The sequence below is a fragment of the Onychomys torridus genome, chromosome 5 (assembly GCF_903995425.1).
Source record: "Onychomys torridus chromosome 5, mOncTor1.1, whole genome shotgun sequence".
Classification (NCBI taxonomy): Eukaryota; Metazoa; Chordata; class Mammalia; order Rodentia; family Cricetidae; genus Onychomys; species Onychomys torridus.
The window spans coordinates 110,035,586-110,062,951 of NC_050447.1; the positions used below are offsets into that span (position 1 = coordinate 110,035,586).

At 40.8% G+C, this 27,366-nt stretch overlaps 1 protein-coding gene across 1 annotated transcript in view; it reads right to left on the reverse strand.

Moving 5' to 3' along the window:
* The window catches only part of F13a1 (coagulation factor XIII A chain), a 163,161-nt gene that overhangs the window by 80,932 nt on the left and 54,863 nt on the right, over positions 1 to 27,366 (reverse strand). The window contains exons 5-6 of the mRNA XM_036186755.1: positions 20,481 to 20,599; positions 16,075 to 16,182 (exon numbers count right to left, since the gene is read on the reverse strand). Of these exons, the coding sequence (XP_036042648.1) occupies positions 16,075 to 16,182; positions 20,481 to 20,599 (227 nt within the window). The remainder of the gene's footprint in view (positions 1 to 16,074; positions 16,183 to 20,480; positions 20,600 to 27,366) is intronic.

The following is a 27,366-nucleotide window of genomic DNA, read 5'->3' on the forward strand; positions in this document are numbered from 1 at the left end:
ACTGCATGGTGCATTAATCCACTCCCCGGTATGTATCCAAAAGCATTGGCGTCAATCAATATGTCAAAGAGATTTTAATGTAGTTGATGGGGGATGGGAAAGGAACACACAGTGTGTAACACACAAGAGAATGCTCTCCAGTTGTAATGGAGAAAACAATATGGGAATATTGTTTTAATTTTATTCTTTATTTTTTTACATATTACTTGAATTTTTTATTGAGAGAAGTGGCATGCTTTTGCTTTTGTTGCTACATTTTCTTTTTAACTGAAGAGAGAACTTTTATAATAGCCACTGGAAGTAGGAATGTGTATAAATTGACTCTTTTAAATCCTACAATGAAAATTTGGTTACAAATTTCTTCTTAATTTTAATAAATATATTTTTCTGAATTATTTACAGAAAGGAGAGGATGGCTAATGCCCCTATCATGTGTCAGGGAAGGTGCCCAGTGGGGCTATTACCCCAAATTCAGGACTTAGGTCCAGGGACTAGTTAAACAAGGTTTGTTCAGCTGTGGAGGGGACAGAACAGAAGCAATGTTCTGTAAAGAAGGAAGGGAGACTCAGCCACCCAGGCAATAGACCACCAGAGGGCTATGCAATATGGGTTTTCTGTAGTTAGTTCCTCCAAACTGAATCTTTCTTCTTAGAGGGAGGAGGGATAGTTCCTAACATTCATGATAGTAAGGGAACCTGCAAGGCTCAGAAGCTCAAAAACTTACAAGACTCACAAGGCCTCTCCTGCAAAGCTATCGACTGGGGTTGTCTGTGGCCTTTCCTGAGACCTCACCCACACTGGGATGGGCTTCTTCGTGAAGCAGCTGCTTTTAGTCACATATGATCATGTAAGGCGCCTCAACAAACCTCACTGATTTACAAGCTAGATGGGGCAGGACGGTTTCTTTGATCAATTTCTCTTCCCAGGAAAAGTCACATAACTGTAGGAAATATACAGGAAATATGGCTCTGGTGTAGGAAGCTCTTTGTGACCGTGGCAGTTGCAGAACTGGCCACGCTTGGCTCTGACTGAGCACAGTCGACGACAGTGAGCTGCCCTGCTCTGTAGCATCACACCGGGCAGACCTCCACTCTAGAGTAAAAAAAAAATAAGCTCACTTTCTGTACCATTTTGAAAGACAGAAAATGGCCACGAAGTTTGGGCAGAGTTTTAACTTCAGCACTGACAAGTGAAGAAATCTGAGTGTCCTGTGTGAAACCTGAAAATGTTTTGAGTGTCCTGTTCCTTGCAGCCCAGATTTTCCATTTTATACTGTCACAATTTGTTGTGTTTCCTCTTTACACATGTAAAGGGATTTCTCTTCTCTGGTATGCACATTTTATATGGTGATGATGAAATGACTTTTCTGTTATAACCCTGCTTTATTCCATTAAATTTCATTGTTTAAAGTTATGGTCTCATAAGGCTAGGATTTTATAACTCTTTTAGAAAAAATAGTTTTATATGTAATCTCTCCCACAGTCTCTCAAACCAGCGACTATGAATTTGGGGTAAAATGAATTCTCTCTCTCTTTGTCTCTCTCTCTGTCTCTCTGTCTCTGTCTCTCTCTATCTCTCTCTGTCTCTGTCTCTCTCTGTCTCTCTCTCTCTCTCTCAATTGGTTGATTTTATTTGATTTATTTTATATCCCAGCCATAGTTTCTCCTCATCTCCTCTAGTCTCTCTTCCCCACCCCTTCTGTCCTCACCCCCCAATCTACTCCTCCTCCATTCCTGTTCAGGAAAGGGCAGGCCTCCATGGACATTGACAAAACATGGCATAGCAAGTTGCAGTAAGAAGAAGCTCCCCCCCCCCCCCCGTACTAAAGCTGAGTAAAGTGACCCAGTATGAGGAGTAGGGTCCCAAAAACCAGTAATGAGTCAGAGACAGCCCCTGCTTCCACTGTTAGGAGTCCCTCAAAAAGACCAGGCTACACAATTGTTACATATATACAGAGGGCCTAGGTCAGTCCCATGCAGGCTCCCTTGTTATCAGAACATGAAGTATCTTAAGAGGTATGCAGTTAAATTTTGGAAGGAAAGAATTTATTCCCATCAAAAATCCTTTCCAGGTTTTGTGAACCACAGGTCCTCAGTCAATGGCATCATGATGACCAGTCTTAAACATAGTGGACCTCCTATACCCCACGCACCTAGGGCCTTGTCAGTGAAACTCAATAGCTGCTGTATTTACTGTACTAGGAATGAAGCAGGGAGGGTCAAGTGGGGGCCGTCTGATACATTTGGATTCAACTAATATCCTAAGAAGGCAAGTAAAGAAAATTGATTCTGAAAGCCCATTTCTCTGGGAATATAGAGATCTGTTTTTAATGATTTTTTTCTTTCTGTTTTTGTGTTTTGTTTTAGTTTTGTGAGTTACATGGTAAGGGTAGGAGGGCAGATGAGCTGAAGACGAAGTTCTTAGGTAGTTATTCCATGGGCAGGCAAATCTACCTAAGAGAGAAGAAACAGAGCTGCAGGAATCCTGCTCTCTCTTGCCTAGCTTCTTAACCTTGGTCCTCTCTAGACTTTCATGGCCCTTAAAATTCCAGAGTCATGTTTGATTCATAGGAAAATAAACCCAAGCACCGTCTTGGATTTCTACAGGTTGGGATGATGGGTACTAGTTAGCTGTTTCCTACCCAGTGTTATTGGAACATTGGACTGTCTTCTTGCAGTGCCCTTCTGAACTTGAACCCCTTCCTTACCAAGTGTGCACCTATTGATTGTGTAAAACCCAGCTGGTTTCAGGGGAAACATTTTCCGTCACTGTGGTGTTCTTGCTCTGCTCACATGGTACCCTCCTGTTTACCACATGGTGTTGTCTTATTAGTTTGATCATCTTTGTTCCCATGACCAGATTTCCTGTGCTCAAAAGAAGGAAGTCACCATATCAACTTGACTTTGCATTCCCAGGGATACCACCTGGTAGGTCTCAAACCCAGGACAAATGGCTAACTGAGGTGCTTATTTAAGATATCAAAGCAGAGCTGGCTGCCAGGCCATCCCAGCATCTCCTCAGTCCCTACTTGTTACAGAGTATGGCTGGCATACTCCATCCCCTACCCTAAACTTCTCCATTCTAGGAGCTGGGGTACCCTTCCCTATATATGCAGCCATTTTGGTTACCTGGCCTCTTTTTTATCTACCCTTTACTACCTTTGTCTCTTGGTCAGTGGCTCCTCTATCCACCCCTCTCTCCTCACATGGCCTGGCTCAGGGTGATGCTCACTCTGGACTCTCTCAGATGTCCCTGTCTCTGACTATGCTCTCCCTCATATCTACAATAAACCCTCTCCTCCTCCACCATACCTAGGACCAGTCATGTCCTTCCATTTATTTTTTGTTTCTTGTTTTCATTTATCACTGAGTGGCACTCAGGGAGTTCTGCTGGATAAATGGATGGATGGATGGATGGATGGATGGATGGATGGATGGATGGATGGATGGGACATTTCTCACAAGGGTCTAACTTTGTTTTCTATACCAAGACAATGGGCTACTTAGAATGCAAATGACATTTTGAAGTAGACAAATTTCTAGCACTATGTAGAAGTGCAAAGGATCAAGAATGGCCAAAAGCATACTGCCAGGGGGCAAATGAATCAAAGGCTGCTTGATCTGATGCTTTGTTATAGTAACATGGTAACAGACACTGCCATACTTGAGTAAGGAAAGACAAACATCGGAGTCCACAGATGCTCCACCCTCCTCTGGTCATTTCATTTCTAACCCAAATACCCCTTCAGTTTGAGAGACGCAGAAGAAACCCTTAAACAAAAGATAGCATTTCTAATAATGTTTTCAGCAAATGGTGCTGGGAAAACAGATAAATTTGTGGGGAATAAAAACTTTTAACCCCACCTCACACCACATAGGAAAACCTCAAGATGCCTAATAGATCAATAATGTGAAAGCCCAAGTTATAAGTATTTGAAAAGGAACATTGGGTAATATATGTATGCCCTGTAAAAAAAAAATCACATTTCCTAGACACAACTATTTTTAAAGCAGTTTAAGACTGGTGGTATGGCTAAATGGTAAGGCATTCACCTAACATTCAGGGTTGGGGATTTAGCTCAGTGGTAGAGTGCTTGCCTAGCAAGTGCAAGGCCCTGGGTTTGATCCTCAGCTCAAACAAACAAACAAACTAACATTATTAGAAATGAGGCTGACAAGACAGTTCGGTGTGTAAAGAGACTACTGTTACAGAACCTAGTGAACTGAGTTTAATCCCTGGGACCCACATGACAGCTACAGGAGAGAACTGACCTCCATACATGACCATGGTGCATGTCTCTCTCTCTCTCTCTCTCTCTCTCTCTCTCTCTCTCTCTCTCTCTCTCTCTCTCTCTCTCTCTCTCTCTCTCTCTCTCTCTCTCTCTCTCACACACACACACACACACACACACACACACACAGCAAAGCACACACTCTGGTGAGAAATAATCTCTGCATGTATCTGAGAAAATACAGCATACAACTCCTTCTCAGTAATTAAAACACCAATAACCCAATAGGAAAATGGCATAGACTTGGGAAGACAATGTACTGAAAGAAGTATGTGAATGGCCAGAAGTGCATGAAACAGTGCTCAGCATTGCTGTACATCAGAGAAAATAAAATTAAAACAGCAATTGGATACAGCTACATTCACATTAGATTGGGTAGATTTAAAAGGTTGGAATTACCAAGAACAGATGAACCTGCAGAAAAAGTAGACCACTGTAAGTTTCTGAAGGAATATAAAACATACAACTATTCTGTACACCCAACAGAGGGGTGCCTCAGAAAATTAAACACATACATATCCTGTAACACAGATGTGCCAGCTTTAGATGTTTACTCCACACATATAAGAATATGCACATAAAAAGATGGAAGGCACCATGCAGGTTGCTGGGAGAGAACTGTCATTAATGTCCAACTCAGTTGTAGGCCCTGTGTGTAAGGACACCAACTAGACAGGCAAGATGTGCCCATGGGTTCCCTAGTCCCAGGCCTATTGTGGGGCAATGGACCACTTTTTGATTGGGTGGGATGTCTGCTCCAAAGAAGAGAATTCACAACTGTTACTGTAAGCCTGGTCAAAAGCCCGTCCCTAACCCAGAATCCATTTCCAATTGATAACTCCTGCCAAAGGTGGTTTCTCCAATGGACTCTCACTGAGTATACAAACCACACTGAAGGACAGAATCCATGCCCAGTAGTAGATAGCCAACAAAAAATGAACTCAGTGATATTTTTGGAGAGTTTTTGTTTGTTTGTTTGTTTTACAATGCTTTGCCTGGGCATTTTTCCTTTACTTTACAGATCTTCCACTTATACATTTTGTCTATGGCTTTTCTATGTGTGTGAATATGTGTGTCTCAGCATCTATATGTGTGTCTTATGCTTTTCTTTTGGCTCTTTTCTTTTTGTTTGTTTGTTTTTTCCTATTCTGGTTTGTTTTTTTTAATATTACTTTATGATTATTGTTATTTTGATGCCAGGGGAGAGAGAGAGAGAGAGAGAGAGAAATGGTGTGGATTTGGGTAGGTAGAGAAGTAGGGAATGACCTGGGAGGAGTTGAGGCATGGTAAACCATAATCAGAATATACTATATTAAAAAAATAAAACAACAACAAAAGCCTATTTCTAGTTAAAAAGAAAGCCCATGGCTGAGGAGGACACAGGCTCTAGTGAGGAAGCTGCTGCTGCTGTTTTGCTAAATGTCCAAAGTGTGCCTGTCAAATTCTCTTCTAAATAACGGTGTGAACCCCCACATTGCCAGCTTCAGCTAGGGAAGTCAGCTTCAGCCAGGGAAGCTTCCCTATGCAGTGGTCAGAGATGATTGTAGAGGTTTGCAACTGGTCAGAGTACAGAGAACAAAGGGCCATTGAATGTTCAGCCACACAGGGAACATTTCTATTGTTTCCAAGGCTCAGAGAACTTCAGGAAAGAATGCACAGAAAGTGTGAGAGCCAGAGGAAGGCGGGGAGTGGTGTGGTACTGACTTCCAGGCATGGGATGACTACTGAACTCTTGAACTCCTAGCAGCTGCAATTACTTATGAGAGCTCACCATAAGAATGGGCCTGTCAACATCTTGTTACAGAATGGGGAGGCCTCAAGGGATTCCACATCTCCCCGAGCATTTATACACAGATGATGTTTGAGGAGTGAGACTTCTATTCCCCTGTCATACAGCCACGAATAAGACACATGTGCCCCTGTAAACAAACTCCCGCCCACACTCTAGTAAAACAACCTTGATGACCCTCACTGGGTCACACACACAGAGCCATGGGAATAGAAGCGGAGCTACCTGGGAAGTGGAAAGGCATCAGTGGGAGTTTGGAGGACAAGAGACGGTAATGAGGTGAATATGATCAAATTATATTATATACATGTATAAAAATGTCATATAAAACTCATTATTGCATATAATCAATACATGTTAACAAAAAAAAAATGTAAAGAGAGAAGACCTATTCAGTCTTCTGAATGCTGATATCGGCTTTGTAATGGCCCCAGAATAGAATCATCTCAAAGGTCCATCAACAGGCAAATGGATAGATAAGTTGCAATATACAATGTAATAAAATTCTGTTCATAAAGGTGAAGATTTATGTAACAATTTATGGAGTAAGTAAAGCCAATGTCACTCAGAATTCATGAACCTCTTTGTGTGAGGTTCCAGAAGAGGTGAGTAGAACCCACTGCAGGAAAGGGCAGCAGCGATCCTCAGGGTGCGGGCTGATCAGGAGAAACACAAGACATGACCTGGAAACACTGACATTTTTCTAAGATTGGGAGTCATTCCCATCAAATGACTGTATTTCCCACTTACATTTGTACATGTGATAGCTATGCTTTTTACTGTATATAATTCTTCCTGTAATCTAAAATTATCTCTCAACTAACCATAACTTCTATAACTGTATTATGAAAGACATACTGATGTAACCACGTGTGTGTGTGTGTGTGTGTGTGTGTGTGTGTGTGTGTGTGTGAGTGTGTGTACCCACACTGACAATGGTAAGTACTTAGATTTACTTTTCATAATAATCATTACATCACCACAGGAAATTATTAGCTTATGTCTTAGTAACTGAGGACTTTTGTTTGGCCCTAGTTCCTTACCAACCATGTGTGAAATTACTTAATGAGGATCAAGAGAGAAACTGAGTTCCAGCTCTCCAGTGTCTTCTTTATCATCACTACATCCCTACTGTGTGCTATAAAGCTGGTTGGTATAGAACCAGGGTTCTCAACCTTCCTAATGATGCAACCTGTTAACACAGTTCCTCATGTAGTGGTGACCCCCCCCATCATAACATTATTTTGTTGTTGCTTCATAACTGTAATTTTGCTGCTGTTATAAATTATAATGTAAATATCTGATATGCAGGATATCTGGCATGTGATTTCTAAAGGGGTCACGACCCACAGGTTGAGAACCATGGGTATAAACACAGGTCATTAAAAATACTCAAATGAAAGGGTAGTTGCAAGAGGGGAAAATACAGTGGAAGAAGTCAGAGAAGGAGGCAGAAAGGGAGGGAGATGAGAAGAAAACAGAGAGGGCACAAAGTGCCTGTCCTAACGGACCCCCAGGCTATGCTGCACTGTAGCCGTCTGTCCTAGAGATGCTGGTCCCAGGAGATGAGAACAGCTCTGCACAGCTTGGAGGGAGTGCTGAATAGCAAGCACCCGTGCTTCAGAAATAGCCTGTGTGATTACAAAATAGATGCTGTGTTGAAACTCATTCCAGGAAGCAATTCAGGGAAAGCAGACATTTAGATTGACTATGATTATCACATTGGAGAAATAGCTTGTAATAAATGTCTGTTTTTCTCCAAAAATATGGGACAAACAGGCATAAGAAATGTAACCTCGATAATTGAGAAGCCAAGCTGTTTGCCCACAGATGGAAACTTCATTACATTGCTGGCTTTTACCACAAGAAAAAAATGATGTCTGAACAGTTCACTGTCCCCCATTACCCCCACCTGAAGGGGAAGGAGTCACTCAGATGGGAAGGGTGACAGGAATTATATCTTTACGCCCAGGGAGCTCATGTGCTATGGATAGAGGACAGCATGAGGATGCATCCTGGGGCAGCATAGCATCCTGTTTGCAGCAGTGGGGTCAGGCAGCCAGAAGTCCAACTCCAGTGCTGTGACCTTGGATAAGGTCAGTTAACTTCCTGATACCTCATCCTGTCCATCTGTCCATTGGTTATTTAAAGAACAGACATGTTTTCTCACAAGTGGTTATGCAGATATTTCTATTAGATAAATTTCTACTTTCCCACTGGCTTCTGATAGGTTTGTCAGTTGTCAAAAATGTCAATAAACAGAAGTGAAAATCTCTGGTGATGAGAGAGACCCATGGTATGATTCATTGGGAGTGGGTTTGTCCTGACCTTCCTGAATCACTCAATTTCCCTGGTCATTCTGGATCCACAGGTGCCTTTCGCTTTTAGGAAAACCTTCACTTCAGCTTTCATTCGATTTTCGGACCTCACCATGTTGTACGGTCATAGCATTCTTCATCAACGCCAAACCAGTAGACTCTCTAAAAGCTGACTCATGGTTGTGCCTGCTGATTAAGTTGTGCCCTATATGTAGGGTTTCAGAGACTATTAGTGACCCTGAGTCTCCAGCCATTTTCAAATGAAGTATGTCTTTCCTGATATTTATGTGCATGAACCGTGGAGGTAGATGATAGCAATGGAAATATAAGCTGATAATTTTGAAGTCATAGAACTCTGGACAGGGTCTCAATTTTTTTCAGCAGCCTTTATCTAGCAATGCCAACAGACTGGGAATTTGCAAATGAGTGATGAGGATATGATTCTTACAACCTATCAATGGAAGCTTTAACTCCCCCCTTCTCAGAGGTGGCATGGACTCATATCCCTGTGCACTCTCTGATAACCTGGTAGTAATTTCCTCCACAACCACTGGAAACACTGACCAGTAATTATATAAGTGGGACACAAACATGGGGAAAAATTCATTTTTACTTAATCCTGCTTTTTGGTAAATGAAGTTCTTTAAGAAATAAGACTTATATGAGAAGATGTGACAGAGCACTGTAGTGGGGAAAGTGGACAGTAACCATGGGATTTCTCTGTTGCTGTCCCTCCCTAACAAAGGTGCCTTTGTCTGCTTAATAGACCAAAGGGAAATTTGGATATTTCCTTGTACAAATCTAAAGCTTCAAACATAAAGAATTTCAAATCTAAAAATGTAAGGGACTATACTGTGGCTGGTTTTATGACCAGAGGATAGATTTTGTACATTTAGCTCTGACTTTAGGGTTTGTTTTCAATGACTCGGGTGTGAAATCCTTAGTTCAAGCAAATCTTAAAATGTAATCTGAATATGTGTAATTGATGTTGCAAAATTGATGTTGCAAACAAAAATGTTTGCTCAATATGAGCCATCATTCAAGATGGGGAAGGAAACTATTGAAATAAAGGAAGAAAGAAAACACAATACAAAACATCATCCCCTGTGGAGTTGCTTGGCAACATAGCAAAGTAGTGATGATGTAACTATGTTTTTCATCCACAGATGGGAAAATCTCCTATAAATTGGAAAGAAAAGCAGGGAGAAAAATGGACCAAGTGAGAAGAGTGGTATTTTCAGATGCTCTCTGACTGTGGTGGGGGGGGGGGGGGGGGGGGGATTGGGGGTCAGAAGCAGCAATGCCGTTGTCTCAAAGGTCTGAGGAACCAGAGACTTGCCTGCAGCATGGTCAGTTTGATTTACTAGCTGTAGTTCAGATTTTTTTTTTTTAATAGCACTAAAGACTACATAGAACATCGATTGGTGGAAAAAGTTCAATCTTGAGTTAATTCCCTAAAGGCATAGTCAGAGAAGGCATTAATGGGGATTAATGATAGCCTCATGGCTTGATATCAGCAAAAGACTGTGGTTAAAAATAAATGTGCACACCCCAAGGGAAGCTGGGAAGTCCAGGCTGACAAAGGTGTGAAGCACTAGGATTCAAAATGTGTAACTTTATTGATGTTTGTTTCTTCTTTTTCATCTTCCCAAATTTCCCATTAATGTTAGCTTTTTTAAAATAGTTATCAAATCAAAATAGAGCATCCTGGGATCAAGGGACTATAAACGTTGAGACCCCATGGGACGGATGTTAGTTGGGCAACCTTATGTTTTCTAACTTGCAAAGTAAGCAGGCCCCAGAGGAGCACATTTCAAGCCCCTCTCCCATTTCACTTTTCTCCACAGTACTTGGTAACCAGCAATTTGCATAGAAGATCCACCTTGGATAAAGACTTCCTGTGAATAATGGTGTGGTTTATCACCACCATTATTACTGTTGTTATTGTTGTTGTTGTTATTATTATTATTATTATTATTATTATTATTATTATTATTATATAGCACTTGTCATCCCCTCCCTCTTGACACTTATTTGTTCTGTCTAGGCCCAGAGACGTGTGTAGTTAAATTCAAGAGGTTTCAGCATACAGTCCTGGTGGAAATAAGGATAGAATTGTATGCTTATTTCCATCAGAAAGTTTTCTGTGTTACATTGGACTTTTCTGTTCATTTGCCTGTCTTTTCTACGAGATTATCAGCTCTACAAGGGTAGAAACTTTGTTTGCTTCACCATCAAGCCCAGATATCTGTTGAATGAATGAGTTAAGATAGAGGTTTTGCTGGCTTCAGTCATCACCACCACCACCGCCGTTCTCAGCCTCATCACCACCATCACCATTGTCATAAACACTGCCATCAGCATATCAACACCACTACAACTCTCGTCTCCGTAATTATCCTTACTGCAACCATCACCATAAGCACTGCCACTACCACATCCCCGTCATTATTCACCATCATCACCACCATCATATCACTACCATGACCACCACCATTACTACCATTCCCACCTTCTGCAAATCATCCTCATCATTACTGTTGCTCTTACCTGAAGCACTATCGAGATGACATCACCATCATCACCACCATTGTTACCCTCACCACACTTTCATCATTTCTGGTACTGTTTCCATGACCATCACTACCACCATAATCACTGTCACCACTGTCAATCATCACTATTGATCACTGCCACTATAACCACCATCATTGCTACCATATCACCAGTACCATTGCTGGTACCATCACTGTTACCACTCTACTACCATAGCACAGTTGGCAACTAGTCCTCTTGGTGACCTCTTTCCCAGGGACGCCGAGCCTCTTGCTACTCAGATCTTACACCTTTCTTCACTTATTCCCCTCTTGAAATCCACTTATTCTTAGGGATGTTCTTTTCTAGGTAACAGCCATACAATTTGATACAGTAATTGTGCTATTGGCACCACAATGTGCTGGCAGAGATGCTCTGAAGCAATATGCTTTGAAAGAAAGGACAGTGCCTAGTTCCAGCTCAGCCATTTATTTCTCACATGACCTTGAATGAATGGCATCACTTTCAAAGGCTTCTTCTTTCTCATCTCCAAGACCCTGGGGAGTCTCCTAGACCCCTTGAGCTGATTTTGATATAGATTCTCTATAGACAAAGCAAATGTTCATATAGGCAGGGTATTTAGGGCTTGAACAGTGACTAAGCAGGCAGGTATCTGCAGTAAGAAGAGGCCACTGCAGCTGCTGCTGCACCCCCTGGGGAAGGTGCCAGAGCTCATCAGTCATGGGCTAGAAGCAGGCTTGACAGGTAAACACCCAGCAGTAATGACAGGCTATTGTCTCAGTGGTCCCCTTGTCCCAGAGCTGCTCTGTTCTTTCAACATGTTTTTGTTTTTGAGGTGCTCAGAGCTCATGCCCCCTTGGGTCTCAGAGCCCATGCTTCCTGGGGTCTCAGAGATGAGGTCCCCTGCAGTTTCAGAGCCCATGCCCATTGCAGTGGGTATCTGAGCCACGTCCTTTGGGGACTCAGAGCCCACACCCAGATGCTTCACTGCAACTGAAGACTTTCTAATGTCAGGTGAATGAAATACATTTTCAGATGGCACAACTCACCCTTAACTTTTCCTAGTATACCTCCCAGCAATTCTTGTGAAGGGTGCTGTCACATCAGAAATGAGGCCATTTAAAGGGAGGAAGTATAACTCAGAACAAATATCTTTGTCTAGTTTCCTGTTTCTTTCCCCCCTTTCTCTCTTAAATTAACCTATAATTTAATATTAGTAAAATGTAGCATTCTGCATTTAGGTAATTCTAAATAAAACATCATCCATGTGAGATTATAACATCTCAGGCCCAATTCTCAGACAGTAGGATTATAGGAGTATACCTGTAGGGGACAGGATGAGGATGCATCCTGGGGCAGTATAGCATCCTATTTGCAACAGTGGGGTCCCAATAGTTGGGAAAGGCCAACAACTCCAGATGGACATTCACTGTGACCACTTTCTCATTAAAGGGAAACAATAGCAACCAAATACAACAAGAGGAGATACTGGATACATAAAAGAAAAAACAAGAAAATGGTCCCACAAAGAATAAGGATTTCCTTGCTAACAGTGAGAATTGCAGGTATTTGACTGAGTAGACAACTCTGAGTTGAGAGAGGAAGAAGTATGTCCTTGAGTTAAGTGCTCTTCCCTGCTTCACATGGTTAACAGCAGAACCAGAGCCACAGTCCATCTCTTGACACAGCCACAGCCCTTCTTGTGCAAAGTGACCTCCACTGTCTTTACCAAGGGATGGAAAGCAAGATTGTATGAGGCCTTCTATGCAGGCAAGAAGAAGGTGTTACTTCCATTCTATAGACAGGAAAACTAAGCACAGAAGGGATTCATGATGCAGTCCTTGTTAGGGTGATATGTACCCACAAGGGACATTTGGTAATATCTGGAGACATTCTTAACTGTCACAACCAGTGTATTATGGGAAGGTGCTCTTGAAATTCCTGAGTAGATGCTACAGGATGCTGCTGGAAGGCCTATCACACACAATACCAGGACAGCAGATATCCTGTACCACAAAGATTTCTATCTGGAAGTTGTAAACATAAAAGCCAAATTCATATTACTGTCATTTGAAACTTTGTCATGATCTGTGTTCTTGTATGCTCACACATAGCCAGTTTCCTGCAATCTCCTTGCCAACCTCACATGCCATGACTACAGGAAGCCAGTTTGTCTTTGGGTCCCAGTCATGTGCTCCTGTGCCATCTCTCTGCTTGTTCTACTTTCTTCAGGTGCCTGGCCAGAGCCAGACTTCTCTTCCCCATGGCTTTCAGGAAGGTTCTGCCTGCAGTGATTCTCATTGTGCAAGTACTGGAATCCGTGCATGGTTTGTGTGGTCCCCCGGAAGGGTTTTCAGGTATTCTAGCATACCTGTCCTGTGGCAGGGCTGAGATGCATTCGAAAGGGACAAGGAAAATGCCCCTGCATCAAGTTCTGTCTCTCTGGGGTGTGGGGCCAGCTGGGGAGAACAATATGGCCATCTGCCTGTGAAGTCTGATTTTGGCTGGTCCAACCCAGCCTCAAGCTAGTTTTTTCCATATTTTCCAAATGCATCTTTTCACATTTGAAGGTAAATCTTTAACTGGGAAATTAGAAGGTCAGTTTTGGAGGCTTAGCATTTCAGCTTTAAAAATCACTACAGCCAAACAGGTTTTGAAAAGACTCACAGAGCTATTCTGAGGATTAAAAGAGATAGCAGAGGTGAACAGGTTTTTCCAATGATTGAGCTTTCTATACTGTGAACAGTGGCATGAGGGAACCAAGGGGAAGTGGAGAGATCACTACAAATTGCTCAGAGCAGTCCTCTGTCCTTTAACATCCAAGGTCACCCCCTCCAGAAACGAAACCAAACCCTCACCACACTATTCTCTGTGCAGATTTCTCTCTCTGGTTCCAGGCTGTGTAACTCTAATATGCATTTGCCAAATGTGAACTTTAGATAGAGGCTCTTTAGACTTAATGAAATTTCATCCAATACCTAACATCTTCCACCTGATCAGACGTAGCCGCAGACAGTCTGAGTTAGAGTGTCTCTTTTTGCTTTGCTTCTGCACTGCTTTGCATGGGCCTGTGATCTCCATATTTGGTGCAAGTGCACACAGTGGGCGCATAAGGTCAGGTTAGAGACCATGCCATTTTAAAATGCTTAAGATGGAAACAACTCATATCCCATCCTATCACTCCTACATATTGCTTCTCTCTGCACTGCAACCTGTCATGGTTGCTTCTAAGGAGGAAAAAAGAAGGGAAGTTTCTCTTCTAAGTAGGAAACATAATGAACAGGTGCAGGTCCAATATGCATTGTACAAGGATGCTCTATGGAAATTCCCAAAGGCTTTTGGATGAATCTTCTTTCATCATGCAATACAAATAACATCAGAAAATAAAATTTGCTATTTATTTTATGTATTTAAATATACATGCTCATTATTTGGGAGTGAGGGGTTGAGCACCCTTCCCCCAGACTTCATCCATGTTAAGTAGACATTCTTAGCTCTTACCACTGAGCTGTGCCTCTAGCCCCAAGCTGTCTTTAGATGTTAGATTCTGCTTTCATTTTGTAAGATCTAGTATGTCTTAAATTTACATGAAACTCAGTTCTTAATAAAATAAAAATCACTATTTTTAGCACCTAGTCAGAATGTACACATTATATCTTCCCTGGCCTAGTAATTATGTGTCAACAAAATTGATTTTGTTTGGCTGGAAAGATGCACAAACCAAAATCAAAGATAAAATTCTTCCAGGGAAAATATTTTAGAAGATGTAAGGGGCATTGGTAATATGATGATGTTCTCCATTGAGTCTTCCTATGCAATAGATATGGCCTACTGTAACTAAGGAATGCTGTGCTCCTAGACTGGGTGTGATGATCATTTATGCACAAAGGTTGTCTGAGTGCTGTTGTCATGGTACAGTTTAGGACCATGCAGAGTCATTTAATTAACTTCCTGCCCTGGTCCTATCCTTCTTATCCACAGGCTTCTAGCTCCTCTTCAGCTGTTCCACTGGGGATCTCTGCATTCTTGAAAATGTTTTGGGACCTCCTACAGTGACTAGTGTGAAAGGTAGAATGCATCTAGATGCGGAGTTGGCAGAGCTCAGTTCTGGCAGAAGCTTTATCACTGACAAGCTTTCACCATCCTGTTTTCTTGCTCGAGAAATGACATAAGTGATGAATGTCCACTCACTTAGAGATTTCTGGGGAGAATCAACACCCACTTCATGAGAGGTAAAGCCCTGTGGTGCAGTACCACTGCATAGAAACTGGGATTACATAAAGTATTTATTTCTTTTACAAATATTTATTTTATTTTTAACTATGTGTATGTGTATGTGTTGGGAATGTTGTGAGTATAAGTGCTTTTAGGGGCCAGAAGAGAGGAGCAGATGCCCTGGGGCTCAAGTTATAGCTGTTTATAAGCTGCCTGATGTTGGTAATGGGAACTGAACTTGGGTCCTCTACACATTCTCTATACTGAGCAATCTCTCTAGCCCCAGCTATGTATTTCTTAACTGCTTCTACAAGTGTAAACATGAAGAAAATCATGTCTTATCTAGATGTCTGTATTCTTTGATGTTTAACTGATTGATCATTTGATTACAGTAATTCACATTTTTGTCATGATCATTTCTTGGTCTCTAGATGAGATTCTTAGTTGCTCAGGGACTGGCAAGATGGCTCAGTGGGTAAAGGCACCTGGGACCAAGGCTGGCAAACTGAGTTCAATCTCCAGGACCCACAGGGTGGAAGGGAAGAACTGACCTCTACAAACTCTCCTCAGGTCTACACATGTGCCATGGTACATATGCATGAACACACACACATATGCATAATACACATAAAATATGATAAAAATAATAAGTGTTCAGTTGTCCATAGATGTACATTATTTTGTGTGAAACGAAATCCACGTACAGCTTTGAGTAGAAATTTTCATTTTGTAGCATATGAAAAAGTGAGAGTATTCAAGAACAACCAGGCACCATGAACCTGAACCTAATGGATAGAAGTCTGGAAAGCTAAGCCATTGTTTATGTCAACATCTCTTTATGAACTGACTAATATTCTGACACTAGTGCCCCCCCACTAGATTTTGTCATTATCACTGCCACTTACCATTGCAGATCCAACACGGCTGACCTTGATGGGGTTCCCTCTCCCAGAAAGGTCCATCTGGGCTTTGTCCATCACATATAAGCAAGCATCCAGGATGCCATCTTCAAACTATTTGGGAGAAAACAACAAGGAACTACTTAATCTCCACTCAGCAAAACAAGATAAGCTGTGTACAAAAATAAAATGCAGCCACAATCTACTGCTTAGATATATGGAGTGACCTTTAGCATGAACTATTAAAGCAAAGGAATGAGTGCGTCCTGTTTTTATGTTTCAGTAGAATAAAGGAGAACAGAAAAAGAAGCCAGAAATATGAGCAGAACCATTAGAGAGCCAACATACTCAAGAACCACACACTGACTCAAGACTCTTTAGGACACTGTACAAGTTCATTAAGATCCTTCCAACAGATGGATGCATTGCCCAGAGCATGATGATTTCCCAAAGTCACTTGGGACCTCAAAAACAACTGGACTTCCTATTTTCTCTTATTTTATTATTATTGTTATTTATTTTTTAGATGCCTGTTTGTTCTCTAATGAGAGAGTGCAAGAAAGGATGTGGATTTGGGTGGGTGGAGAGTCTCTGGTAAGAACTGGGAGAGGAGAACCGTAATGAGAATACATTGTATAAAAAAAATCTATTCTCAATTTAAAAAAAAAAAAACAAAAAAAACTGGGCAGTGGTGGTGTACATCTTTAATCCCAGTAGAGGCAGAGGCAAGGGGATCTCTGAGTTTAAGGCAGGCCTGATCTACAGAATGAGTTCCAGGACAGCCAGGGCTACACAGAGAAACCCTGTCTCTCTTAAAAAACCAAAAAAGGAAAGAAAAGTTTTAAATGAAATGGCTTGGCTATCAGAAGCATCACAGAAAGGTAGTCAGGTCCTTTGGGCTTGCATGTAAAACAGGAGATCTCATGAAGGGAAAGTCTGTGAAGATTCCCCCTTCTTGGAGACAAGGCAATTTCTAGAGCCTAAAAGGGCAGGCGTCCTAGAGAAGGCAGATTGTAACATCTCAGGGGAAGCCTGGGAGCTAGTTCAATTTTCTTGGAAAGAAACAGTTTTCACAGGTGCTTCTAGAGTTTTCTTAAAACAGAATAAAGGCCAAATTAAAAAGAAATGACAGCATGAGGATATTTTAGCTATATTGTACTATAATAGAGGAGAAGGTTCCTTCCCATATACAAACAATGGATATTATCCACCCAGATATTAGAACAGAAACTACAATCTTAATGGCCAATTGCCATGTAATTGCTTATTAAATCTAGCTGGAATACTGAATGTGGTGTATCCTAGAGATCTGGAATATATGGTATAACATGTAATTTTTGTATACAAGTAATTACTTTTATGATTATATAAATAGCTAATTGTTTGGGTCTTACTAAACAGTATATCCCAGTTGTGTTAGCCACTACATAGCATTAATGACACTGTCAGAGAAATCATTGTTTCTCTGCATTACTGAAAACAACTGGTATGGCCTGATATTTTGTCAGAATGACCTAAGTTGATGGCCTTGTTGTATAATGACACAGAGCCTGTGATTAGGGATGCTTACTCAAGGTCATGCTGGCCAGGTATAACATTGCTGTGCTGGGTATCTTCCTAATTCTCCTTGATTCCCTTTTGGTGACATTTCCCATGACAGTCTCACATTAGGATCATAGACGGCCTCACACTTGGTATAGATCAGAAACGGTTTGGCTCTTCAGAGGAGTGGTGTTTAGTTGATAGAGCCTTTAGGCTTGAGGCTAATGCAAGGTACTGAGGTCACAGGAGCACTGAGTGCCTTGAGAAGGGATTAATGCAGTCTGGGGAGCAAATTACTTCTCTCAGAGCTGCTGCTATCCAGAAGGCTAGCCTATGCACTTGGCCTGTAACACACATGGTTAGGCCCCCTTTTCTTTCTGGTGTGAATGGTGTGAAGGGGATCTTTGCAGAGGTTGACCGTATGGAACTACCCAATCTGGGTCTTTCAGCTGGAAGTCCCATTGTTTCAGCAAGATCATGAAATAAATAAACTATAGTGATACTTTATTTGTATTGAAATGTGATTTTATTTGTATGTTAATAAAGTTGCCTTGAGGTCAGAGCAAGCCAGAGCAGAAGCTGGGTGGTAGTGGTGCACGCCTTAATCCCAGCACTTGGGAGGCAGAGCTAGGTAGATCTCTGTGTGTTCAAGGACACAGCCAGCATGGCAGACACACGCCTTTAATCTCAATACCAACCATAGAAGACCTGGAGGTCTGTACAAACAGGCAGTGACGAGGAGGTCATGTGGCTGGGTTTACATCCAATGAGAAAACAGAACAGAAAATCTATAAAAAAAGATAGGACACACAGAGGTAGCTCTCTTGCGGAGAGGAAGAACAGCAGAAGCAGTGAAGGCTAAGGTTTTCCGCTCTTGCTCTGACCTCGTGGTTTTAACTCTGCAATTGGTTCTGTGTTTCTTATTTAACAAGCCGGTTACATCTACATTTGGCGCCCAACGTGGCAAGAATTCACTAAAAAACCCCTTGCCTTGGCAGTGGGTCCGACATATCTGCAGTTGCGTGTAGCTACTGCAATAAACCTCTTTCTTTGATCAAGAATACAGCCTCAGTTTTTCTGTTGTAGTAACAGAAAACAGAGACGGTCCTTGAAGATGGGCACTCCAGGCAAAGATAAATAATAAATAACAGACAGTAAGTAATAAAGGCCGTATGCCACTTAGGAAGAGGTGGGATGGTGACTACAGGGTGACTAGAGGGCCAGACATGAATTGAAACAAGTCAAGTAACCACAGAATATACCTTGACAGGACATCAGAGATGCAGGTGGGCAATCCTGAATACAGGATGCAGCAGTTCTTAGGGACCAGAGTGAAGCTAAATTGTGGATGAGGATAAGAGTTCATAACAATGGGATCGATGGTCAGAATGTGTGAGGGACACAGGGAGATTCCATATGAGCATCCGGAGCCAGGACAGTATCTTGGAACCTCGTAAGGCCCGATACCAAAAAATCTCTCCCTGGACACTCAGAGAAACAATGTCTAGTTCCAGGCATTTCTGCCAGAATCCTGAGAGGTAAGACACCCACCCCTTTCCTGTTGTTAATCAACTAACATGTTTAGATCACAGGACATGTATGTATCTGTGGAGACAGGGCAAAGCTTCACTTTAAACCAGTGTCAAAAATACTAAGTTGTAACAGTTTGAATTCCTGAACATCTTAAGGAGTTACTGTTATCTACTTTTGCCCCTAAATAGTAACTTGAGGTTACTGATGGAACTTGATGCAACTGATGGAGACACCTCTAGATACTTTCTGGAAAAAAAAGACATGCTTTAACAAAACTGGAAGATTAAGGAACGTTCCTTAATAACTATTGTTAATGGACTCTCATTTTAAAATATACACATGAATTTTTTTTTTCTTTTTAATCTCTTTCATTACATTTTTGCTTATTTAGTGTGTGTGTATGTATGTGTGTGTGTGTGTGAGAGAGAGAGAGGTGGGGGAGGGAGGGAGGGAGGGAGAGACTATGAGAATATGCTGGGGTGCTCAATGTAAGGTTCAGGGAAAATTTGGGTGGGTCAGTTCTCTGCTTCTATCAGGTGGGGCGCTACACTGACCAAGCTCAGGTTGCTAACTCTTTTGCTGGCTTTTAGGACCCTACTCCTCTTACGTGCCCAGCCTTAATACAATGGGAGGGGTTTGGTCTCACTGCAGCTTGATACACCATGCTTTGTTAATATCCACAGGAAGCCTGCCTTTTCTGAACAGAAATGGGGAAAGAGTAGATGGGGATGGGCAGAAGGGAGATAAGGAGAGGGAATGGAAGGAGAGGAGGGAGGGGAAACTGCAATCAGGATGTAAAATGAATAAACTAATTTAAAAATCTTGATGGCGAATGACTTTAGTCACTGAGCCGATTCACTGACCCTAATACATTAAAAAGTATATTTAAATTATTATTATATTAATACCACACATTATTAATATTGTATATTAATATTATATTTAAATTATTATTAATTATTATATTTAAAATCCTTTAAAAGACTAAAAATGTCTTCATTAGCAAAGAAAACTTTTCAGCCCACTTGAAGTTGAAATAATGAGACTTCATGGTTTCTAAGATGCCAAAGAATATTTCAGTGACCGCCATGTTATCTGTAGGCACCCTGATCTCAGGGACATTTGCAATAAGAGGAAGATAGGAGGCTCCAGCTGATAAATTATGCAGTTTTCTCTCTAGGTCTCCGCTCCCATGCACTCTGTCTTGGAGTCTCAGATCCTGAAAAGCAGGAAATTGTGCTTTTCTAATATTGACTCATGGCACCCGGCAGTAATAAATGTGACACAAAATATTAAGGAAAAATGTCCTTGACAATGACAAATTTTAAGTGGCTCACCTGGCCATAGCTCCAGCTTCTGCTCTTGATATCACTGAAGTCCCCATAAAATATCACTCCGATGTCATTCAGGACATACTCTTCTCTCTCTTTCTCATCGTCCAGATACACAGCATCCTCTGCATCAGGATGGAAGCATAGTTACTTTTAACTAACCACTCTGCTTCCAAACACTTGCAAGTTCATGCCATTGCTAGGCTGAGATTCAATCTACTCAGAGAAAAGATCTTTTGTTCCTCAAAGCATAGCTCATTTCCCAATATTTTTAGCCACAGTGAACATAATCAGCACCAAAGATCAGTCTGTAAATGAGGACATTTGTCAGCAAAATGCTGACAAACTCTGGCTCTGGATGTCTTGAAGCACAATTAAATTGATATGTCTCATTAAACATTCTATGATGCGGGTGCTTCGTGGATTCACAATCAGATTCTGTGGTGCTTAGGCAAACTTGCAACACAGATCAAAGAGTCATTTCCAACCTACTGAAGTTAAAAGTAGCTCAACTAGAAATGACGTTTGAAATAAATCTGGGATATGTTGAGATATGGAAGTATCATTTGGTTCCTCATTGTGACCCATTGGTTTGAAGGAGGGGGCATACATGGTTCTATCATGATGAAAAGTCCTTGTGAATGCAATGGTAGGTGTGTGAGCCCAATAAACCTGCCCAATTAGCTCCAGCCATGGCAAGGCCTTTCTGGTGGCTCTACTCTCAAGAACACCTTGCTCCCACCTACCTAGCTAGCTATCTGTTTGGTACATCTTCCCATTCCCAGAAAGGCATCTTCCACATAGGGAGGATCACACAGGAGTAGATGACCCTGGATAAATTTGCATTAGCTAAAATAGGGTCAATATTGGCTCTGATTGAGGGTAATGTTTATTAAATCTTTCTGGTCATCTCTCATCTGTATTAGCCTGTAGAGTCATGTCCTCTTTATTCTCTGGTTCATTAAAGAAAAATCTCTCTATTGCATGTAGTATTGCTCAACTTTGGTTGAACATTACAATCACCTGGAGAGGTTTACCAATGAAATTCTCAAAGGAAAAATAAGTAAATAAGTCAGGTGGTGGTAGGACATGCCTTTAACCCCAGCACTCGGGAGGCAGAGCCAGGCGGATCTCTGTGAGTTCAAGGCCAGCCTGGGCTACCAAGTGAATTCCAGGAAAGGCGCAAAGCTACACACAGAGAAACCCTGTCTCAAAAAACAAAAACACAAAAGAAAACAAAAAAAGTAAATAAATGAATAAGTTCCTTATTTGATGTGAAGATTTGGATTTTAAATGTGCTCCAAAGACCCATGCATTCCCAACTTGGTCTGTGGCCTGTAGCAGTATCAGGAGATCATAGAATTTTTATGAATCAGGACCTCATGGAAGAAAGTAAGGTCACAGAGAGAGTACATTTGAATGGGGTTTGGAACCCTAGTCCCTTCCTCTCTCTGTTTTACTTTCCAGCCACCATGGACAGGTTTTTCACCAGGCACTTTTGCCACAATGTTCTGCCTCATCATAGCCCAAAGGCAATGGTCCAAGTGTCCATAGATTAAAACATTTCAACCCATAAGCCAATAATAAAACTTTTTTCCTTTAAATGGATTTGTCTTGGGTATTTTGTCACTGCAACAGCAAATTGACTAGGATGTCCATGCTGAACTCTGCATCCCTTAAGTCTGAACCTCCAGGGTAGGATGAGATGCAGACATCAGAGTCTTGTTTCGTATTTTAGCTACCCCCCATGATTCCCATAGCAGTCAAAGCCATACCGGATCCCTCATTCCTCAAAGAATGGCTGAACAATAAGCAGCATAGTATCCTTGATAGGCTGAGGAAACTATCAGCCTGTCATTGTGTCTCACAGAGTCAGAATCTGCACGGCACCTAATGGGATCCTCAGGGGAATAACAAGCAGCTTGGGGTCTGACAGGCTTTGCTGGGTCTGGTCAGCTTACATCCCATCCTCTCCTATGGTTTTCACCAAAACCTTTGGGAATTCCTTTGTACGGTTACCAACAATTTCTTGTAGCTTTTCTTCCTAGTCTTTGCCTCTTTCTTCCCATTTGCAAGGATTCATGCAAACATGTTGTGGATATCACTCTGTATAAATAAAATGCTGATTGGCCAGTAGCCAGGCAGGAAGGATAGGGTAGGCGGGACAAGGAAGAGGAGGAGGCTGGGAACAGGAAGGTTGGGAGGAGACACTGCCAGCCGCTGCAAGGAGAAGCAACATGTAAAGACACCAGTAAGCCACAAGCCACGTGACAAAGTATAGATTAATAGAAATGGGCTAAATATAAGAGTAAGAGCTAGACAATGGTAGGCCTGAGTTAATGGCCAAGCAGTTTAAATAATATGAATGTCTGTGTGTTTATTTTTTAAATGGGTTGTTGGACTAATAGGGCTTGGCAGGGGCTGGAGAGAAGCTCTCCAACTACACAAACACACACAGACACACACACACAGACACACACACACACACACACACACACACATACACAGACACAGACACACAGATACACACACACAGATACACATACATACATCATCACATACAGAGGAAGAAAGAGAGAAAGCAAGAGAGCATAAGAGAGTTTGTGTGGTGTAGGGGGCACCTTTCATGTTATTGGGGTCCAAATGCTCAGAATGGTATGTGTAGATTCCATGCAAATAGGACATCATTTAAAATAAGGACTTGACTGTCCTTGGATTTTGCTACCCTGCAGAGGAGCAGGTGCTGTGGGTGCTGAGGCATGACTGTCTATTTCAATGTCTAATAAACTGTACAAATTTGTCTTACAATTATCCAATCAAGATAATAAACATACATGTCACTGTCACAGCATCCTTGCTTTTGTCTATGATTGCTTTCTCACCATACTGTCCCCCTATCTCTTGTGACCCTCCAACCCTTAGTAACCCACTGGTTCTATAGGTATACACTATTATACTCAGTTCTAGGTGTTACATCTTTATCTAAATCAAAACATTTTTTAAAAGCACAAAGGAAATACATTAAATATTTTATTTACTTGTAAATATAAAACTTTTGTATTTTAGATATTGTAAACTTTAAAGCATGTGACAAACAAGGGAAATACTTCCAACAATAACTGCTCTTTATTTACAAATGTTGGCAAAATTTCCCTGTATCTAAAGAATTCTGGTAAATTGAAAAAGACTTCCAAAAATACATAAAAGCAAATTAGAAAATGAAAGCCAGTCTATAAAGGAAGAATTGCAAATGGAAGGTAAATACACAAAACATCATTTATTATATAGTAATCTAAAACTACAAAATAATTAAAGTGAAATTTATAACAAATATATGTATACTAGTGGATTTGAACATAAAAATACCCAATATCAGCTAATATGTGCCATATTGCCAATCTACTGACAAGATTATAGCTAAATACTTCAAAAAAAAAAAAACCAACTATTTGGTGACTGTTTCATTAGTGACCTGGCCTTCATTCTAGAGCATGTATCTATCTATCCAGTAGAAATAATTCAGAGGTACATAAAAATATGTATAATTGCTTAATACACTAATAATTACAGTGGAAGAAATATAAAAATTATGAAATGTTCTCCAACTCTCCCACATAATATTAAAAACAATTAGCCATTGAAATATACTTGGAAGAAACTTTAATGATAATAGAAACTGAATCTGTAACAAAGCAAAACTTAAATGTGGAAAAAAGTCAAATGTGAAATATATTCAGTCAGATATGAAAATCTGGATTCATATACTTCCATTATTACTGTATGTTGCTTGAAAAGGCTGAAAATATGAATAAATATATGCATACTAAATGAAAATCATTGGGGAACCCAGAAAGAACACAGTGAGTATGACTAGAACAACTGAAAAATTCTTGGATAAAAAGTTCAAGAATAAGAAAAATATGAGAAAAGGTGTGGTGGTTTAAATGAGAATGGACTCCATAGATTCATAGGTTTGAATGTTTGGTCCCCAGTCAGTGTAACTCTTTGGGAAGGATTAGGAATTGCTCCCTTGTTCGAGGGGATTTGTCACTGGGCAGAGAGACTTGAGGTTTAAAAAGCCCAGGCAAGGCCCCATGGCTCTCTGCCTGCTGTCTATGGATCAGGATGAAGAGCTCTCAGCTACTGCTCCAGCACCATGTTTGCTTCCCACCATAATCACCATAGACTTACTCTCTAACATTTTTGACAAGGCCCTAATCAAATGCTTTCTTTTGTAAGAGTTGTTTTGTTCATGTTGTCTCTTCACAGTAATAGAATAGTAACTAGGACAAGAGGCAAGGTAAATTCTTATGAAAAAAAAAGTTTGTTACAGTGTTGGGGCAAGAAACCTGAGAGTAGGCTGAAACTCTTCTTCCTGACACAAAATGAGGAAATCATCAAAGATCCCAGGGGCCATGACAAAGGAGTAGCCAATGCTGGAGAAGCAAAAGCTAGTAACGAGTAGAAGATATCCGATATTTCAGTATTTGTGAATTAATATTGTTTTCCAGTGCATTGGTCATCTTCATAAAGTGCTACGAATCAGCTTACTAATTTAAACACAGAGAGAAATGAGAAAAGACTCTTACCCCAAGGCAACAAACCAACAGATGTTAATACAGAAAGAATGAGAGAGTTAGGTATCGCTATTTGTAATTCCTAATGAAATCATAGAAGTAAGTTAATATCATTAGCTCAAAGAAGAGCTTTGTAATGGATGCACAAGTGCAATGAAATCTGATTCTATTGATTAAATGTCCATATCTATTGATTGAATCCATGCTTGGCATGAGTGAGGAAGTGTTTTTACTCCACCAAGAAAATAGCCAGAATGTTTGAGAGTGAATTCTATTTTGTCTTTAGATATAAGTAACTACTTAGCAGAAAATGCCATGGGGGTTATAGGAACATATTTCAATATATCAAGGCTCAGAATTAGCAAACTAAGAATATGGCAAGTTCTACATGATAATGCAGTTTCAGCAATGAGTTTGTGGTAAAACAAATAAATAAATGAAGAGGATTGCTGAAGACATGCCAATAAGTTCAAATTATAGACATTAATTTGAACAATAACAAAAAATCTATAAAGCAAATTTTAGATTGGTAAAATTTGGTTAAGAAATAGGCAACCAAGAACTCTTGTTGATTTTGTTATCATAGTTATATAGTCATGTAACAGTCAATATTAGGGATATATTCTGAGAGATTTTAATTAGCCATCTTCATTATTTTCTGAACATCATGAAGTGTTCTCATAGAAATTAAAGCAGTTATGATGCCATTAGGCTATAACCTTATGGGACTACAATTGTATATTCAAGATGGCTATTGACAGACATGAGATCATGTGTTACATGACTACATGTGTACACATGTATAACATGTATGCCATGGTTATTGTAAAGTCTGGGAGCTATATAAATGGATTTCATTGTACTATTTTTGATAACTGTCTCCCACACCACCAAAGCAGCAGGTCATTGTCCCCAGTACTCAGCACCAAGGTAAGGACAGTAGGAAGTGAGCAAACCCCTGCTGCAAAACTAAGAAGTAAACACAACGTTTTTTGCTTGGAATGTGAGAGAAGTCCAAGAAAATGAAGAATTTCCCATTGTGCCATGGGTTACTGTTGATGGGATGCTATACACCTGAGAGCTGTGAACAGGCAGAGTTCTGTGGCCCACACCAGGGTACCCGAACTTAAATCCTATCTAAGCCAGGCAGGCATAATCATGAATCCTCAACAAGGCAAGGAAGTCAAACAGGAAACCCCAATTTTAATTTCAAATTTATTTATGATTTTAAAAGAAGATTGAAGGTGGAAGGCTGCACTTTATGTCCCCTGTTTTATTCAGGTCTGTCACTTTAAAATACAGCTGTTCAGAGTAACTTTTTTAAAAAAATCACTATGGAAACTCCCCAAACTCCCTATTTTAGAAAGGCTAATAAAAATAGGAAAATGCAATCATGCTTATATTTGGCTGTCAGTGGTTGTTTTTGTTTTAATAGTTAATGTTTGTTGTTTTATTAGGGATTGACTTCAGAAGGGGCAGTGAGTTTTATCAGTTCCTAGGGAAAGCTGGATCCTACTTAGTCAAGAGGACTCTGTGCACAAGAAAACAAACTAACAACTAATTCATTGCTGTAGAGGCCCAACAATTTGGACTTATCAAATAGACAGTGTGTATGTGTAGGTTCTAAGTAACCCTTGGCTAAGGACCATCATTAGCATTAAACTTGGAGGTAAACAGATGACATAGCATGGCACTGGTGGACACCACTCAGTCTCTCCACTCATCTTCCCCAGCAGACATGTCACAGAACACTTCAGAATGCCTTGTAAATACCCACCCTTCCAGGGTGACTAACTCTGTACATGTGGCAAGCAGTAAAGAATGACAACCTCATTTATTTTACTGTTCCTCTGGTGGGAATTCTGAGGTAGTTAAAAAGAAAACTGTGGGCTGCAAAACAATTTAAGACTCACATATAATCCTGATTTCAGGCATCCTCTTGGACATTACCACTGGCCTCCCACCCAGCCAGCATAAGAAAGTCTTTACAGCAGACATGTAAGGAAAAATGCCAAGTCCATTGATCTTTAGTATCTATATAGCCCCTTTGGGAGAAGGAGGCTATTCATCAGTGCATAGGCTGAAAAACTCCTTCTGGTATTTATACAGTTTTAAAGTTAAAGCAGTTCTCATGTCCAGTGCCCCAAGGTGCATGAGCTTATCAAGGCAATAGCTGAAGGAGCAAAGAAATCATGGTGGTAGAAAGGCTGCCACACAGGGCATTTCTACCACGGTTTGGTCTTTTTTCTAATCCTTTAGGAATAACAACATCTCAGGCCCTTCAAGAAGGCAAAGGGTATCAGTCACTCTTTCAG